General features: G+C 46.4%; 1 protein-coding gene across 1 annotated transcript; it reads left to right on the plus strand.

Annotated features, from left to right (window-relative positions):
* Window positions 1–9,823: 9,823 nt before the first annotated feature.
* On the plus strand, window positions 9,824–10,384 carry LOC308514133 (transmembrane protein 140-like; the record flags this gene model as incomplete). The annotated part of the gene is made up of 1 exon (XM_081084165.1): window positions 9,824–10,384. One exon carries the CDS (start codon window positions 9,824–9,826, stop codon window positions 10,382–10,384), a length of 561 nt encoding a protein of 186 aa, XP_080940291.1.
* Between the last annotated feature and the right edge of the window lie 1,807 nt (window positions 10,385–12,191).

Here is a 12,191-nt window from a genome sequence, read left to right on the forward strand (position 1 = left end):
CTTGTAGGCCTTGGTAAGAACTTTGTTTTTTTTTGTTTTGTTTTTTTTAAAAAAATATTTTTATTGATTTCAGAGAGGAAGGGAGAGGGAGAGAGAGATAGAAACATCAATGATGAGAGAGAATCACTGATTGGCTGCCTCCTGCAGGCCCCCAACTGGGGATTGAGCCCACAACCCAGGCATGTGCCCTTGACTGGAATTGAACCCGGGACCCTTCAGTCCATAGGCCCACGCTCTATCCACTGAGCCACACCAGACAGGGCTAGGACTTTGTATTGATTCTAAGTGTCATTAGACATGTATCACTTAAACTTCAGTCACAGGAAACAGAAAAGACTCTCATTATTTCATTAGAAAGAAACTTGGGTGTTTATAAACCCACTGAAAAGGTTAGAGGAGCAAGCGCTAAGCTGGTCCTTAGGAATGAGACCCAGAACACCACCGCCCAACCAGCCTCTGTCACAGTCAGGAAGGCGGGCAATCAAGAGGCTACAAATGAACTGGGCATTTTGGGAATAGATCTCATGGCCATGACCCACGGAACAGGAAGCCCCCATTGCTGCCACCACAACCATCTCTGAACACCTACATCACCAACCAAAGCATATCTGAGACCATGCTTACTTGCTACAATAGTTAGAACAACCAGAACAGGGCCTTCACCCCACTTCCACCTTCCTAATCTTTTGTATGTGTCTAAGCCGTAGCTGCCACAGAGTCTAAGATACATGATTTGTAATTTTCTAGTATCTGCAGGATGAGAAAGCACATTCTAAGACCAGAATGGATGCTGGAGGCCTGTAGGAGGGTAAGGAGGAGGGGAGGGATGGGATATGATTCGTTTGATATTTTAGCAGGATCACTTTCACTGCTATGTATAGAATACACTCTAGTGGGGTCAGTAACAGCGAAAGGGCTATAGCAGTAGTTTTGGTAAGAAATATAGAGAAAAAAAGAAATAAAGAGATATAGAGAGAGAGCCTTAGACTAGTGGCCGTAAAGAAAGAAATGATGAAATTATATATTTGTCACAAAATCATTCAATATTCCTTTCTGGAGCGGTGGATTTAAGCTCCAATGGAACTTGGAGCTGAACCAAGATTATTCCTTTTGCCTGGATTGAAGGAAGGTCTGGATAGCTTGAGAGAGAGCTCCTTTTCTAAGGACCAGCAGAAGAGAATGAGGCCCCCCATGCCCAGTTTATGGCACTAGCCACAGAGTTCCATGAGAGACAATGCACAGAGAAATATACACATGTAAGGACATTTTTTATACCCACACATCTTAGTAATAGTTAACCTAACTACTAAACACTGGGGACACTGAGAAATTTCCATATGTAACTTCTTTTAATCTTTACAACAAACTTAGAGGAAGGGTTATTATCCTCATTTAATGGAAAAAGAAGCTGAGGCATGGAGATGTTAAATAACATGCCTAAGGCCATATAGTTAGTAAATTGCAGAGATGGAATTCAACTTACACTGGTTGATTCAAGACGTCATGGCATTAAATATATTCTACCCAATTACACTCTTATTTAAAACTTTTTATCAATATTGGGGATAAGTTGTATTGGAGGACTGGGAACAAGGCGGGATACAGCAGTGGTTTTTGTAGGGGAGCCTTTAGGCTAACTTGGTTTGAAGTATGCCATCATCACTAAGAAATTATTTACAGACTCTTGTGATATTGTTAAGGTAACACTAGCTGCTGTAACAAACTTCAAAATGTAAAATAGCTCAAATACAGGAGAAACTTATTTCACACAGAACTGCAGTCCAAAACGAATGTTCCCGATGACAGATTGCTCTCCTCTCAGTGCCAGTCCATCTGTGGCTCTTTCATCTTCAACACAGGATGGTCTCCCAGGCTGCTGTGTTCATGTCTGTCAAACTAGAGGAAGGGACAAGAGCGCGGGGCGGTCTGACGGGCCAGTTCTGGAAGTGGCACATGTCCCTTCACCTCACATTTTACTGTCTAGGACTCAGTCACCCACTGCCTCTAACTGTACGGCAGACTGGGAAATGCTGTCTAGCTAAATGCCCAACTAGCCTGTCTGCCACAACTGATCTCACTCGTGACATGACTTCTCTCCATTTTGCCCTCCTAAGGAAATTGAAACTTTACTTTGGGATAACCTTGTTTTCTTTCCCATGTAAAACTTACATTTAGGTCAGATAGACTGCATGCCTCTTCCTTTCAGGGGATCGCATCTTGCAGAAAGTTTTAAAGCTCCCATGTTTATAAAGATTCCCTTAAACCTTAAGTAATAAAACATTTATAATTTTGTTACGCTTATCTAATTTAGTGATACCTAAAATTTTAATGCCCTGATATAAGCAAATATATACCAGTAAAAATGCCATTTTCACCTATTGCTATTTGCATATTAATGAAGATTAGGCATTCACAAAAATAGTAATGATGATATCTTTTTTTAAAAAAAACTGATTAGATTGTGCTTAAAATTTCAGGGATACTCCTTTATCTTCTCCAAGTTTCAAGCATTCCCTGTTGTAACACACCTTTTAACTTTGTTTTCACTAACAATTCTGCCTCCACTTGTAATTTGTGGGGGGTTTCCCAACACCATCAAGCAATTCTCTGATACCAACAGGATGTCCTATGATTCAACTCAATGCTGACACTATCTTCCTGAAGATAGCATCTGATCCCTCAGGCTAAGGGCTCAGTCCCATAAGACTGCCCCTGCCCCCACTCTGATGGTGATCACAAGTCCAAGGTGTCACCTGTGCTTCTGACCAACCAGCTATAAGTTGGAGGTTCCAATGACACCATATAACTCAGAAACAGCCAGGTAGAAGAGATACACAGGGAAAGGGCTTGGAGCTAAAAATGCACTATAGGATCTTGAATTCAAATGGGAAATCTTCTATTCCATTAAATCCTCATTGCCATATTTATTGCATACTCACATAATTAATTGGGTATGGGTTCTCTGGTGATGAAAGACATTTGATCAGCAACTGAAGGACTTACAACATCAATCCTTCTTTTTTCTTTCCAGCATGAATTCTCTGGTGTATGTAAAATATGAACTAGAATCGAAGATTTACCTGTACTCATTATATTCATAATATTTTACTTCTGTTTGATTTCCATAATTAAGACCTGATTTTTTTACTGAAAATTTTTTCTATTCTTGTTATGCAAATATAATTACTGTCCAGTTTGAACTCTTTGATATCCAATTTGAACCAATAAAAAATGAATATGGCCGAAACCGGTTTGGCTCAGTGGATAGAGCTTTGGCCTTTGGACTGAAAGGTCCCAGGTTCGATTCCGGTCAAGGGCATGTACCTGGGTTGCGGGCACATCCCCAGTGGGAGATGTGCAGGAGGCAGCTGATCGATGTTTCTCTCTCATCGATGTTTCTAGCTCTCTATCTCTCTCCCTTCCTCTCTGTGAAAAATCAATAAAATATATGTTTTTAAAAAAATGAATATGAGAAGAGGCATTTGGGGGTTATGTTTGCAGGAATACATATTGTGATTCAATATGCTTCTTGGTTCTTTTTTTAAAAATATATTTTATTGATTTTTTACAGAGAGGAAGGGAGAGAGATAGAGAGTTAGAAACATCAATCAGCTGCCTCCTGCACATCTCCTACTGGGAATGTGCCCACAACCCAGGTACATGCCCTTGACCAGAACTGAACCTGGGACCTTTCAGTCCACAGGCCGACGCTCTATCCACTGAGTCAAACCGGTTTCAGCGTTTCTTGGTTCTTTTGATGCCTTGTTTAATACAGGACTATGGAGAGGCTTTTGTATCTCTCTCAGCCATTTCAGTCCCTTCCCGGACACAGAGCTTGATGACCAGAGCACAGGTTTGATGTCAGCCTCCACATGCATCCTGCCAGGCCTGGTGTCCTTGTGCAGGGCACATCCTGTACATCCATCCACCAGGTCCTTACAAGTATATGTGGAAGAAGGCCTTTGAGCCTCATCCACTTCTACTACCAGAGCCAATCCAATCATTACTGAACATGCTCATAAGGAAGGACTTGGCAAAACTCAACCTCTCTCAAATAATTAAGTATATATATATATATATATATATATATATATATATATATATATATGCTTTGTTGATGCCAATACAAACAGAAACTATCATCAGAGACATTATAAAATAAGTGTGTTCAGTCCACAATTCTTATTGTCCCTGTAACACTCTCATCTTCCATACTAATGCTTTCTAGATTCTAGGGCAAGCATGTCAAACTCGCAACCCATGGGCTTCATGCCTCGTTTATTTGGCCCGTGTTAGTTTTGTGTTTGACATGCTTGCTAGGGTGTTAGACTTCAAAAACCAAAATAATAACAAAATAATCACATGTGGAAGTTGATTAAAGATAAGACTCAAAAGTAATTTTGGCATATTAGGTGGATGAGCAAAAGAAGAAAATGGGACATTGGGTAGGCTACAGAGAATACAGAAATAGATAGCAGGAGCAGCTACTACCTCTGAGGCTGAGAGAGAGCACCCCAAACTCCCTCACTCCCAACCGGAACTGAGACACAGACATTGTATGGCTGTGACTCGCTGAATGGCAGAGAAGTTGCCATGGCTCTCACGGGTGAAACTTGCAAGAAATCTGTGCTGTGTGCTGGTGAAAGCTGACGATGGGGAGACATCTCCCTGAGGCACTTCTTTACAAAATTGCCCAAGAGGCTTGTCAGGGAGGGTTACAGGCTGCTGGGCACTGCAGAAGCTGCAAGCCCTGTGGGCGCCAGATGCTGGAGAAACTGTATGCACTGCGGGAGTCTGGTGCCAGAGGAGCAGTGAGCAGAAGTCTTGTGTGCTGCAGGAACCTACCCACGCACACCAGAATCAGAGAGCAAAACTCTTTTCCTCCTGCTATTTCTCCACCACCCTCTATTAAAGCCTCAGTGTCAGCTGGGATGAGGAAATTATTTAAAGGGCCCTGATCCATTTTTCAGAGTAGTCAAAAAATCATGCTTTGAAACTAAGAGGCCGTGCATCAATAAGCACACACATGTCAAATGAGTGAGAAATTTAAATCTTTCTCCACGTGATCATCTCCTCTTAATTAAATAGATGATCAAACATCCAAGAGTCTTAGTTCTTTCTCTTTTTGAGTTACTGCTTTTGTAATGCTCTGAAAATATTCTTTCTTTCTTGTCTAAAATTTTACATATGTCTCCTTTTTCCCCACTTGACCCCCACCTCCCAGCCATTCCCACCCCGGGCAAGCCCCCACTGCCCAGTGTCTGTGTCCATTGGTTATGCTAACATGCATGCATACAAGTCCTTTGGTTGCTCTCTAACCACCCTCCCCGCCCCCCCCCCCCCCCCCCCCCGTCACCATTTGTCTCTGGATCTATTCTTGTTCATCAAATTATGTTGGTCATTTTATCCCACATATGAGTGAGATCATGTGATATTTATCTTTCTCCAACTGGCTTATTTAGCTTAGCATAATGCTCTCCAGTTCCATCCATGCTGTTGCAAATGGTAAGAGTTCCTTCTTTTTTACAGTGGCATAGTATTTCATTGTGTAGATGTACCACAGTTTTTTAATCCACTCATCTGCTGATGGGCACTTAGGTTGTTTCCAAATCTTAGCTATTGTGAAGTGTGCTGCTATGAACATAGGGGTGCATGTATCCTGTTAAAAGTGGTTATTTCTATGACCTGAGGTTATGGATCAGACTTCCACATTTCTAGTTATCTACCATCAGCATGTATTTACTTTATTTAGAATGGAAAACAATTCACCTAAAAATGGCAACAATGATTCAGCAGTCTCCCCCTTGCCCTCTGAAGGAAGCACAGGTTTATCATTAAAGGGGATTAAAAGGCTCATAGTTGTGATTACAATGATTACTATGATTCTTAAAAGCCCAAAACAAACAAACAAACAAAAACACAACAGGGTAGGCTCCTAGGACATCTTAGGACAGCTGAGAAGAAGAGTGCCATGGGGTTTCCCAACCAAATGTCCATCGATAGTCACTGTGAAAGGTTTAGAAAAGGAAGCCAGGATGAGCCTCTAACCTCTCTGTCCATGAGTTCCTAGAGGCTGTACTAGTAAGTCCCAGGGGCTAGCCCAGCACAGTGTTGAGTATGTGTGAGACATTAGAACACAGCCCCTCCTGCAGGAAGCCATCACTTTCCCAATACTGTCATGAGAGTGCACCAAGGAACACAGAAGGCTGATGGACCTTGAGCGTTAATAGGGCTGTGCTGAGATAGTGATGACTCAAAGCAATTTCCTGACCTAATGACCTCAAAGTATATGTTTACTGGACCTTACTGATCTTTACTGATCTTTATTGACCTTAGAGACAGTCTGTCTGCTACCTGTTTGCCATGCTTTACTGAGGGCAAGGTGTGTATCTAAAACTGAATAAAAAGCAGATAAGGCCAGGTTTCGATGTGCCTCTCCAAGAGAGAGGTCTCCACCTGGCTACCCATGCCTTTCAAGTTCATATTTTTTGTCTAGTGTTTTCATTTATGCATTGGCCCCTCCTTCAGATCCTGAACCCTAGCTGTGCAGGTCACAGCACCCTCCCCTCAAGGTATCTTGTTAAGATATGTTCATATTAAGATATGTTCATGAAGTGACAAAGTGAGTTTCCCCATGCTGGGGGAGAAAATGGAGAGGAAAACAGATGAAAGTCATCCCTGGGAGAGAACACAGCATACATTCTAACTCTGGGCTAAGTCAGAGTGTGGCTGAGGTAGTCCAGGGAAGCTAGGGGGAATTAGTAGGGTTTAGACTTGAGGAACAGAAAACAGGGCAGGACTTTAGGAGTTGGGCAGACGGGAATGAGGACAGCCTGAGAGATGCTGGATTAAGCAAAGCAAGACTGGAAGACCCAAGGGAGCAGGGCCTCACTAGAAAATTCCAAGTTCAAGTTCTAAGTCAAGCCTGATGGTGGAGAGCCCCAGGCAGCAGAGTTGGGACTCAACTCTTCACACATAGAGAGGCAAGAAGAACAAAGGGAACCAGAGACCTATTCCCTTCTCCACATGATCAGGGGCTTCTTAGTTCTACTTTTGTTTCACTCTATTGAAAACCTCCAAAAGGTCCGTTGAGAGAAAAACAGGAAGTGGGAAACAAAGGGCTGGAGATGCTGCGTGGAAGGTGGCTGATACAATCTCCTCCTGGAGCCCTGTTTTCAAGTAAAGAAGTTTAACAATGCCTTTTTTTTTTTTTTTAACCCAAATGTAACAGGCTCCATCTAGGAGCAATATGAAGGAGCATTTATACAAAGGCAAGTCCCAACCTGTTGGTTTCTGGACAAAGGAGGCAAGTCAAACCTTATTTCCTATAGCACAAGGACATAAGTCGGGGTTCCAGTCGTAGAAATCTATTTTCTATCCTGAAATACCTAACTTCACTAAACATGCAGATAGAGGCTTATACAAACATTCACTAAACATGCAGATTGAGGCTTATACAAACATTCACTAAACATGCAGATTGAGGCTTATATAAACATTTGTTAAATATGCAAAATATGTCCCTACTGGGAATTTCTCCCGGATGGACCCTAACTGGTTAAAACTTCTGTTACCTCAATCTGATAAAGTATGGACTAAAGACACCATTTTCATTCGATAACTCTGTAGCAGGCATCATAGCTGCAGGAATCCCCCAACCACCTTCAAGTGGGGCCTTCAGCTTCTCTGTTTCACTAATTCAGGCCTCCAGAGACTGAGGATCAGTGACTGCAGGGGCAACTTCTCGGGCTCCGTTGAGCTGGCCCTCACCTCCATGTCAGAGCTCCCCGGTCCAGTTCGCAGATGCCATGGGCAGAAGACCACGGTCAGGTGGTGGCAGCATGGACGTGAGCCCTCCCTGTGTGCTTAGGTTTAGGTTCCTGTCTAACAGGCACCCGCTTCACCCCCAGACAATATCCCTGGGTCTCTGTCCCAGGAGTCACTGATAAGTCTTTATTGTCATTATTCGAATTCACTCAGGTCCTTTGAATGGAGCCACCTGCCAGACTGAATGTTTGTGCCCCTCCCCCGTGTCACATGTTGAAACCTGATTTCTAATGTGATATTAGGAGGTCGGGCCTTAGGGAGATGATTAGGTCATGAGGGTGGAGCCCTCGGGAATGGGATTGTTATAAAAAGGCTCCAGAGAGCTAGCTCCCTTGTGCCTTTCACCACGGGACCCAAAGAGGTGTCATCTCTGAACCAGGAAGTGGGCTGCACCAGACTCTGAGTCTGCAGGCACCTTGAGCTTGGACATCCGGCCTCCAGAACCGTGAGGAATAAATTTCTGTTCTTTATAAGCCGCCCCGTCTATGGTATTCTGTTACAGCAGCCGTAGGGACTAAGATGCCGTCCTCTCCCTCTGCCTGTCCCACATCCTGTTCCTTCAGATTGTTCTTTTCCATTTGCTCCCTTTCAGCTCTTGCAGAGCAGATGTGGGGTGTGGTCAGGACCCTCCAGTACACTCTAGTAAAGAGGGACTAGTCCCCTGAGGGGTCCCTTCACAAGTTCATCTCCAGGGCTGTGTCTTGGGTCCGCTCCCCAGGGCCACCAATGGCCACGGCTCACTTCACTGCTGACTGCCACCTGGCTCTCCTGGCTGGGGGACCGACAGGACGAATGCCCCTCTGCATTCTGGCCTCAGCATCCTGTGTCTCGTCAGGTTTTCCCGCACTGCTTCCTGGGCACTTCACTGTGTAAACGGCTGTTTTGTCCCGTATTGGAAAAATTACATACAGTGTGCAGACTATTTTAGATGCCGACTGGGAAAAGTCCTACTGATTTAAAATGTAGTGAAAGGATTTTTCAAAAATGGTGAGGAGGGTTAGGCAAGTTTTCTGTAGGGCAATTTGGCAATACGCAATAAAATCACTAAAGAGGATTCTCCCCTTGACACAATAATTGCACTGCTACGTAGTTAGCACTTACCTTGACTATCGATTATAATGGTGAAAAGTGAAAACTATTTGTCCAATAATAATGCAATGGGTAATTCTGTGACGTGAACTATCATACAGCCATTGACTATGTTTTTGAAGAATACGAAACAGCTTTGAAAAATGTGCCTAATATTCGGTAAGAAAAGCATTATGCTTAATGGTATGATTATTTACAAATCTGAATATTGGTAGGTTATCAGTGGTTCTACCGTATGTGGTGGGAAAAAAAGGTTGTTTTCATATACTTTTCTTTTAAAAAATATTTTTCAAGATTTTTTTTAAAAAATCAACATATATTAGTGTTGTCAGGAAAAAAAATACTGTAGTTGTTCTAAAATGATGTGATTTCATCACCAGGTAGCATCTTGTCTTAGCCCAGTAATGCATTCCCAGAGCAGGCAGGGACTCTGGTGGTCCTCAGCCCTGCTCAGGCTAGGAGCAGCAGAGCTGCTAGAACACTAGCGCCTGCCCCAACCCCAGAAGTTCTGAGTTTACTGGCTTGTGGCCCAGTGATGGTCATCCTTACAGCTCTCGTGTGGTCCTAGGGGTCGCCAGGACTCTCAGCATCTGCCTTTTCCTTCAAGCCCCTAGGCAAGGGGTCTGAGAAACCTCACAGATGTCTTCAGGGGCTTGTGGTGTCTACGCTGCATGTCTGAGGCACTCAGAGCTGCCTGGAGAGCCTGTCCTGGTGACAAGTGACCTCACACTCCTTGGAGGCGGCAGTGGGAGAGGGTGGGAGTTTGCCACAGGTTTTTATGGAATTCCAGAAGGGAGAGCATGAGCTTGTGAAGAAACTGGGAGGGAGAAAGGGAGAGCTGGACACTGATGTGACTGATGTGACTTCCTTCAGGTTCCCAGGAGGGTGGCCCTGTCAAGAATAAGAGATGATGAGCCTCCCCAGACCCAGGAGGGGCGACCAGCTGCTGTTCCTGGGCATCATGGTCCTCACGGTCCTGGCCATCTTCCTGCTGTTCTACGCTCTCCTCTGGCAGGCGGGCGACCTCATCAACTTGCCCAACCTGAGAATCGGCTTTTACAACTTCTGCCTGTGGAACGAGAGAGCAGGCCGCCTGCAGTGCCACCAGTTCCCTGAGCTGGAGTCCCTGGGGCTGCCTTGGGGCACCCTGGCCCTGGCCAGGCTCGGTGTGTACGGGGCCCTGGTCCTCACCCTCTTTGTCCCCCTGCCTCTGCTCCTGGCCCGCTGCCACAGGAGCGAGGGTGAGTGGCATCTGGCAGTGTGCTTCCTGGCGATGGCCTCCATGCTGCTGGCTGGAGGCCTGGGCCTCTTCCTCACCTACACCTGGAAGTGGATCACGATCTCCCTCCTGGGGCCTGGATTTCTAGCTCTGGCCGCTGCCCAGGCCTTGCTGGTCCTCTTGCTTATGGCCACAGTCATGTTCCCCCAAAAGGCAGAAGATGACAAGAGCAAGCAGAAGAGACACTAGTCCTGTCCAAAGGCTCACATGACTGCCAGGGTTGTTTGAAGGAGGCTCCGATAGGTGCCAGAGGACTCATGGCTTGGTGTTTTCTCAGCCACCCTGCATCATAGCTGATACTGATCTCAAGCTTGAGCAGATGGGCCCCCCTGAGGAAGGGGCACCTGGCATGAAGGAGGCCCGGGCAGTAAGGGTGACTGGCCCTGCGGCTTCTTAGTGTTGGCTTGTCTGTCCTTTGGGACTGCTAACACCACGTAGCTCCTTGTCACGGGAATTCCTGCTATAATTAAACTGATCTGAGCAAACCATTCTTACTTCATTCCCAGGATGTTGGCCAGAGAAGGGTTCCTGTCCCAGGGCCAGATTTCCAGGATGACTGGTCAAAGGCCAAACTGAGACCCCGGGAAGGTTCATGGTGGCAAATGGGGAACGCTGAGGGCACCTCAGTGTCCCCGGGGCCCTGGTTAGCAAGCTTCTCCCTTGCCCCTTCCTCCCCAGGACACCACTCCCAAAGGCACAGGAGAGATCTCAGAGGGAGTCTCTGAAGTTCCCCCAAGGCTGCTGGACCCCAAGCCAGACAGCAGGGGAGTGAGTTGGCACAACCTGGGAGTCCGGGAGCAGAGCATGCTGAAACCTGGGGGGGGGGGGGGGGGGGGGGGAGGGCAGGGAGGGTGAACAGGACTAAATGGTTCCACAAATGCTGCATGCCTTCACTGCTCAAGCTAGACCTGGAAAGGATACAAGCACCACTTCTGCATGGGGAATTGTACTTTTCAGCACTGTATATTGAAAAGCTGTATAGCAATGGTCGCCTCACTCTCTGCCTGCCAAAAGCCACACTGAATTCAGAGGCAATGTGATCTCTGCCCTGACCTGTTGTCCTTAGCGTCCACTTTGGGAGCCTGTCCCACATGCACTTTCAGAGTGACCAGGGATCAAGGCCAAAGCCACCAAGTAGAAGGAAGGGGGGCAGCTCAGGAGAAGAGGCCTGTCTGATGGTAGAAGGCTTGGATCAAAGGTATCCCGGGAGTGCTAAGCTCCCAGACAGAGCAGAGCACTGTGGGCAGAATGTCTTCACCACTCAGGGATTGACTGGCTGCCTGTGAAGGAAACTCTAAATTCGGTTTCCTCCTCACAGAGAGATGGTGCTGCCTAAACCGGGCAATTCTGGTGTATTTAGCAGCCATACCTTTTTCTGTTTGAAAGGTATTAATCTGATCCCTTGATGCCAGTACGTCTGACACTGCGACTTCATTTTCCCTGGAGCCTGGTCACTGAATACACAGACATGGGGATTGCAGACCCCTGTGCCCGGGGAAGACAAGGCAGAGGGGAATTTTAATGGCAGTTCATTCGGATCCCTCACTTCCCAAGGCTGAGCGTCCTGAGCTTCTGGCTGCAAGCCGGAGGGTATGGAGCTGGGAACAGTCCCCAGGCAGAGCCAAAGCCCCGTCCTAACGTCCTGGGAACCTGTCCCTCAGCTGAAGACTGTCTCCCGGTACTTGAACGCATCCTGGTCTTCCTCAGGGCTGCTGCTGCAGGCAGGCTCCAAGCCTGCAGACCCGTGAGGCCGCCCAGCCTGCGGGGAGGCTGCTTCCTCACGGTCCTCACCCTCACTTCTCTCGGGAGAAGCCGGCCCCTCCGAGCAGGTGGGGGACAGCTCTGGCTGATCAGTGCCTGCCAGGGCAGCTGCTCCAAGGCCTTTTCCAGGTTTCAGGTCCCAATCAGGACCCCAGAGCAACACTGACAAGTTGGGCTTCACTGCGGGACGCTGGCTGCAGCCCAGGCACCGCTGCCATTCTCCTCTTCCGAGTCT

Source organism: Myotis nattereri (assembly GCF_964212035.1).
Source record: "Myotis nattereri genome assembly, chromosome: 2".
NCBI classification, from domain to species: Eukaryota; Metazoa; Chordata; class Mammalia; order Chiroptera; family Vespertilionidae; genus Myotis; species Myotis nattereri.